The sequence below is a fragment of the Stegodyphus dumicola genome, chromosome X2 (genome assembly GCF_044657685.1).
Source record: "Stegodyphus dumicola isolate Sdum_Otavi_A_Nest chromosome X2, ASM4465768v1".
NCBI lineage: Eukaryota > Metazoa > Arthropoda > Arachnida > Araneae > Eresidae > Stegodyphus > Stegodyphus dumicola.
In genome coordinates this window covers 25,759,571-25,767,065 of record NC_140781.1, presented here as the reverse complement: position 1 = coordinate 25,767,065, position 7,495 = coordinate 25,759,571, and the positions used below count along the sequence as shown (strand labels likewise).

At 30.5% G+C, this 7,495-nt stretch overlaps 1 protein-coding gene across 2 annotated transcripts in view; it reads right to left on the bottom strand.

The window, feature by feature from the left end:
• Nucleotides 1–1,405: 1,405 nt before the first annotated feature.
• Nucleotides 1,406–7,495, bottom strand: part of LOC146992709 (bridging integrator 3-like) — a 28,410-nt gene continuing 22,320 nt past the window's right edge. For both annotated transcript variants that reach the window (XM_085808747.1, XM_085808748.1), the window contains 5 exons: nt 6,832–6,872; nt 5,736–5,796; nt 3,809–3,889; nt 3,436–3,570; nt 1,406–1,603 (listed from right to left, as the gene is read on the bottom strand). In XM_085808747.1, the coding sequence (XP_085664873.1) occupies nt 1,457–1,603; nt 3,436–3,570; nt 3,809–3,889; nt 5,736–5,796; nt 6,832–6,872 (465 nt within the window). In that variant the 3' untranslated portion in view covers nt 1,406–1,456. The remainder of the gene's footprint in view (nt 1,604–3,435; nt 3,571–3,808; nt 3,890–5,735; nt 5,797–6,831; nt 6,873–7,495) is intronic.

The following is a 7,495-nucleotide window of genomic DNA, read 5'->3' as shown; positions in this document are numbered from 1 at the left end:
TGTAGGAAGTTGGGCATAAATGTTTCTTCCCTCTTGGGGCAAGTTTTTCCCCCAGAATGAAAAACTTTCCACAATTACAAATACGAATACTTTTTCCCCTGAAATGATTCACAATGTAAAAGTTATTCTTTTTGCCTTCTAGATGACATTATTTCATCAATTTTCACTAAAAACGGACATAAATTATTTTTAACACCAGATTTTTGTATATATTTGTTGAAGTTCTTTTGAAAGCAGTTAAAAAAAAAAACTCTCACAGAAATTGAGCTTCTTGTAGCTTCTATGCATACACTACATGGAATGATTGCAGTGTTTAATGCTTTTACTAAAAAATGATTCAAACAGATATTTATCAGGCTACTGAGTAAGTACTGTAAAAAAAGGTTTGCATCTGATTTTGGATGGAAATTACTGTTCATCAACCATTATATTTCCCTTTGGTTTGTAACAATAAATTGAGTTTTCAATTCATCTGTCTCAAACAAAGGATACATAAGCAAAATTGACCCCATGTAATCTCTTAAGATTTCATAGACATTTTATCAAATCTCAAATAGCTTATTATTTCTTTGAATCTATTCCTTAGCATTTTATCATGATAAAAAAAAATGGAAGTCCCCGCATATTGTTCCTTAAAGATTCCTTTTGCAGAGTAAGGTACTTCAGTAAACCAAAGAGCAAAACAGACACTGAGCTCATCTAATAATAATGATCAGTTGGCATTTGAAAGATGCCAAGAAGATATGTTTCATGCATTCTTTTCTTTTTCTTCTAACTTCATTATCTATAAATAATTGTAAGGGACTTATAACGCTTTCATTTTCCACATTTCTCTTTGCATAAGTATTATTCCTCCAGATTCTGATAACACATTTTGAAGCTGATTTTCTCTTCATAGGTACATATGTCCATAGCCTGTCATCTCTTCCAATTTCTTCATTCTTTGAAGGAGGTACAACAGAAGTATTCAGTGATGTCAATTTCTTTTGGTTGTCTTTTTCATTTATGTTCTGCAAACACATCGGCATGTTTAGTTTTTGCAACCTTTCATAATAAACCCCAAGTTTGTTTTTTCATCAACTTTAGAATCACAAACAGATATCTGAAGTTTCCTATGGACCCAAATCTTAAACTTCATTGAATACTTCTCACTCCCAATTCTTTTCATCTAATTCATCCTAAAATTGAGCAATTTTTTTTCATTTGTAAGATCTCCATAATGAGAATAACCCTTAACAAATCTTTTAAATATGGACTTGGAAAAATTAACCATATAACAAAAGATTAAGATAATTTCGTAACAGATGTATTGCATTATCTGTTTAAACAATTTAAATTACGATAATCATGACAAAAAAGAATGAGTTATAATAAACAGCATTACATTTAAGGATTTCCCCAAAACTGCAAAACAAAAACTTTTATTTCATAAAGTTTAAGAACACTGTAATTTCATTTACATATCACCAACAATTGACAAAGAATGGATCTCAGAAAGTCTTTGATTTTGTAATTCCATCAGTTCCATGTCAGAAAAAGTAAAACTGTTCAAACTAGGAATTGTATCTTTGAACAAATTAGCAGAGTTTCCACTATGTTCCACCTAAAACATTCAGAGAATTAACAATATAAAAGTAGCATGGGTTTTAAAAATAAGTAGACAATATATAATGATCAACATGTAAATGAATCCACTGTGTAAGATACACTTGTGTGCATAATTACCTTTTAACATATATAATTACATTTCATTAAGAAACCAATTCATTTATTTTTTCATCGAATACGTAAAAGACAAATGAAATACACACAATGGCATGGCATTAATAGCAGATCAGCAAGCTTGCACAAAGTTCAGGAAATTTCAACAGTTGACTATTTGATTTCAGTCTTTTTCAAGTTAAAACCATGTTTATTGAAACAGTTTTTTATTTATCAAAGTAATGTTTAGAATAACACATTGCACATGAAGAAAACCACAAAAACCAACCATGCAATCAGCCCATTTGCCTTGGTTTGAAACCAGATCATACCAGTATTTAGCAGTCTTGAGCACTCAGCCAGAACCAGAAAAACCACAGGATGAGTTGCTGTAAGGCAAAAATATCCTGTTACAGATCTCAATCTCTAAAGATCATATGCGGAAGAAGCAGAACTTAATCACTTAAAACAAGTGAGTGTTCTATCAAAAACACTAAATCACATTTTAGTAATATGCATGAAAGTTGAAGATCATATTTCTTTGTTTTATTTCCTTTTGATCATGTTAATATTGAAAATGTGCATTGTTTCTCAGATAATTACACTTTTCTAAAATTCTGTCATCATGTATTTCAATTTTGCTTGTTTCATAATATAACTAAATTATGGGTTAATAAGATGAGTTATGTGCACTCATTTGCTTTTTTAGTGTATTTACATGCCATGATGCTACAAATCCCCCTACGTAAGTTTATTCAAATCTGCTCCATAATTTTTGAGAATTTAGTGGTTTTGCAGATGTAATTTTGCATACCAATATACAGTTTCTGTATTCTTTCAAACAAAACACTCCTTCAGAATAATTGTACTTTAAAATTTTATTTCCTGTCAACAACAAAGCTGTATTACTTTGTCTTTTCGAATATTCTTACACCCTGTGTGTGAATTAATGTTCAAGTTTTAGTGTAATAAAACCAAATTTAATCATCCGAGCATTCCTGGTTTTGCCCTGAAATTTCAAATTTCTTCAAAATTTCATGAATAAATGGTATTTTCTTGGTTATAATTTAAAAAAGACTCTCTCACTTTGTAACTTGATTCCTTTTCTTTCAACATACATTCTACCCGAAATCAGATACATTAAAAGCTGGCAGAAATTTTCATATAAGAAAGCCACCCTTCTATGGAATTTTCCATCCATAATGCTTAGAGGAATCAGTTTTAAACTATTTTGCATACACTGACATAATTTATGAAATGATAATATTTTATAACATTAAATAGTTTTACTTGCATTAATCTATTCTAGGACAAATCACATAGTTTTTCAAAACTTCTTCATTGAATGAACAACTCTGCTTCAAGCTGCAGCTTTTGCAAGCATACTGAACTGCTCAGATAATATTTTAATAGATTTACAATGGGCTTTTGCCAATTCAGATACAAGTAACAAGCAAAACTATTCAAATTAAAAGTAATTTAAATTATTAAAAGTATTCCAGGAAACCATTTCTGTTTATTTTAATTTTTTAGTTTTTGCATAAATTAATGAGTTTATTACATATAACTTCATGATCACAGAAAATCCTTTTATACAATATTACAAGATTATATAAACAAAGAAGGTTAATGCATTAAAACTATTAGCAAACTATGTCTTGTAGGGGATGAAGACAAATACTAGTTCTCAAGAAATTAAAACAAACAAATCAATTCATTTTAACAGCTAATTACCTGAGCTTTTATGAGGGCTTCTAAGCACGGCTGAAAATATTCTATCCGACCTTCATATAACAGAGGCAATTCTGACTTCAAAACCCTATCCTGGCCTCGAAAGTCCTCCTCCAAATTTGCTAAATTCTGTCGAGCCTATCAAATTTCAAATTTTATTTTTACGATGAAATGACATTGCATGAAAAATGTAAATAAAAAAAAAATTAAGTTCAACTTAAACATTTTCAATTAGTTAAATAGTATTCCAACATAACTACATAATTTATCACTTTCATGATTACATATAACTTCCAAATTACATGTGGGAAAAATACTGTCATAAAACTTAAATCTAAATTAGATTTATAACAGATTATCAAATTTTATTACTTACTGCTTCAAGTTTAACTATATTGGCACCAGTCTTTTCTTTTTCCTCGAGCTTTTGAACTTTTTGATTAGCTTTGACACAGTCCTGAAAAATATGCATTAACTATATATTTGAAAGAATGCAACATAATTACATGCAGAGAATATCTTTTAAAGCTATTTCTTACATTAACTGGCAATCTGAATAGAACCAAGTGTAATTTTATTAGTTTTAAGATTTTTACCATCAATTTTTCTGAACTTTTACTTATGCCCCATATCAGGTAATTCAGTATCTGTGATTTATTTACAATAAATAAAAAAAATTGATTTTAAAATACATGCCATAACTGAGAATGTGCTATAATAAATACAGTATCTCTAATCCTCTCAATACTGATTCCTAACAGTAATCCCAATCATGAGCACCCAAATGCATACTTTGGAATAAAGTACCCAAATAACAAAGATGAAAACTGTCTTTGCCAAAGCTGATATATATTTTCAGATTATAGCTTATCCTTTAATGCATGCTTTTCTTAAATCAAACCCTTATTGAAAATGTGTAAGCATGTTTCCAGGGATCATGACTTTTTCTTGTCAGACGGTATTTGAGTCAAGTCCTTGTTCCTGTATGTCAGATGCTAAGAAAAGAATGACTTATGCCATTTTTTGAAACAGCAGACAATACTGTACAGTACAGGCACTGAAATTCTTTGTTGCTGGTTTTTTTTTTTTTTTTTTAAGAATAGACTATAAAATATCAGATTCCCTTACTTCCATATACATGTGAGAGCAAAAGAGACAGAACAAAGTTTAGCATATTTTGCATTAGATTATTTACTGGTAAAGCATGCAATGTTAACGTTATACCTATAGTGTATTTTACTCCTACTTTATTTAAAGTTTATTGTCTTATTTGGCATAGAATGAGTTTTATTTTGGCAGAAAATTTAGCATAATTTTTAGCATAGAATGCTATTATTCACTAGTTTGACATAGACTGCACTTATGTACGTCATGTGAATGCCACACTTAATATACTGTTACAAATTTTATGTATATATAAATAATTTTGGTGAAATTATGTGTGAAATTGTTATACAAAAAGTATTATGTAACATAAAATGCTTAAAAGAGATGAAGCTCTGCTGGAGAATTAAGATTACAGGAGCAAGTCAGGAACATTGAGGTAAATGGCGGTCTTGATACACTGATATAGTTTTGATGACTAATTTTTTTGCCAAACTTCGCGAAAAATTATTAAAAGTCCCCAAATCTGCGATCATTTGGTGGCTTTTTGGTTCGGTCTCTGTAGAACTGTAATCGATAACTATTTGCAACTGTAACCACACTATCCTGTATGTAACTTTAACCATATCAGGCCCTCTTGTGTAACTTTAACCATATATTCCAGTAATTTTGAGAAATGGAAGGCATTGGACATTTCTCAATGGCCAAGGTAAAACTATATGAGGCTGGAGACAGCATCAGTTCTCAGTTCAGAATTGACTACAGAGTACTGAGATATCTCTGTGTGAGCTTCACTCTTTGGATGTGCTTTACACTGGCTTATGTTTAATATTAGTAGTTTGAAGGTTCACTACATATTGTGCTCTTTGATACTGAGAAGAGCTGTACGAGTATTTTTGTAGGAATTTACTGTGTTCCTTTTGGTAAAATAAATTTTATCAAGCTATCATTGGATCTGCATGCATTCAATCCATTATGAACCTATACACATGCAACAATACCATTCACTATTATTTAGTTTCATGTAGCCAAGGTAATCTTTTGAAATGTTACTTGCGAATATGGGGACACTGCTTCATAATGGAAATATGGTTATTAAATATTTGAACATACTGAGAAAGAAAACGAAAAGGAGACTGAATGAATGGCAAATTTGGAATGCAGTATGCAAATGAAGATGCAGAATATGTTTTTTTTACCTGCATAGCTTGCTCCCGCTTTTTTAAGGCACCTCTTGTATCTGCAAATACACCTTGAAATCTGTAAAAAATCCATCAGAAACTGAATTTGAAAAAATGCACACAAGCAAGTAATAACACTGAAACTTGTCATCCCTTTTTAAATGCTATCCAAATAAAGCATTTAAAAAAAACTGATAATATTTATATCCTCCTTCACCCACTGCCTGTTAGTTATACACCCTATTTCTACTTTTTAATTGTCACCTCAAAAATTATTTAGCAAAAAAAAATTATGAAACAATTTTCCATTTAACAGCATCCATAAATCTTGTGACAGTTTTAAAGCAAGCTGCAATAAACCAGGATTTCTTTAACTTTTTTCAGTCGCGACCCCTTTTTATCGCTGAGAATTTTTCGTGACCCTCCAGGACCCTATATATTTACAAAAATTTTGTGAGATTCCATAAGTATTGTGCAAATACGACATGCGCATGAGTGAAACTGTTAATTTTTTCACTTGTACTGTTATACACTATTGAAGTTTTAGGTCTTCTAATTTTAAGACATAGAACAATGTGAAAATTTTAAATAAGTAACAGACGAAATGACCACGTCACGTGCAAAGCAAGGAAAATGAATGTTTATATTATAAAAAGAATGCATCGAAACGTTTTCATGTTTTTTCTGTGTCTGTATTGTCTTACAGATACGCTGTGTAAAAATATTTGGTAAGTGTAAAATTATTACAATAAGTTAAAGTAATACCAAAACTGCTAAAATTTTTGGCGAATCCCTGCTGCAGGTCATGCGACCCCCAAAGGAATCGCAACCCACAGTTTAAGATATTCTGCAATAAACAGTTATTGGATATTTCAGCATTACAAAATTTATCATCAATGCAGTATTAAAACCAAAAAATACTTTATTTTAAAGAGTAAAACATTCAACAGCTATTTCTAAAATACAAAAAATACAAATGTAAACATATTAACCGTTTTGACAAGTACTACTATTAAGTTATTTTGCTTAAAGGATTTCACACAAAATAAATTTAATATAAATACACACATACATACAATTAAAAAAAAAAAAAAAAAGACAAATAGTAACTCACTTTTTTAATGGTTCAACAACAGTGCGTCGTGTCACTAGCACCTACAAATAAAAAATAAAATCTCACAGCTTACCAACTCAATATTTAAAGAAAATATAATGTTTGGCAAAAAATATTTTAATTCATTTAGAAATAGCAGTCACTGTCTTTTCTGAATGCACAAACTTGTGTGGCGCATTAAAAAAAAAGTTTTCCAAAGTGAATGCAAGTACTTGTTATTGTGAGAAAAGTATTTAAACATACACCTGTTTGCATTGTAGTACATGAATGTCTGCCATGGACACATATGAAGCTAGATTTTGACCTTCAATTGAATAGACACATCTATCGCACAGATGTAAAAGTAAAGGTGATGCATGTCACCTTCCAGCCAACTGTAGTTAGTTAGATCATTGTTCTTTTGAATGCCGAGCAATACAAGTTATGTCACAATGTTAATGCAGCAATAAGCATTTTTGGTGGAATGTGTTTCATGCAGACGACACGGCTAAACAATATGCAAAATAGGTATTCAATGAACAGTTTCCAGATACTGTTGCTTCATACTGTGACACAGTATGTGTTTTAATTGAAAAGTTTCATGTTACACACAGAGTGATGGATAAAGAAGTGGTAGGAATAGTGTTCTGACTTGGGAAAAGTTGGATGAGATAGAAGACAAAAT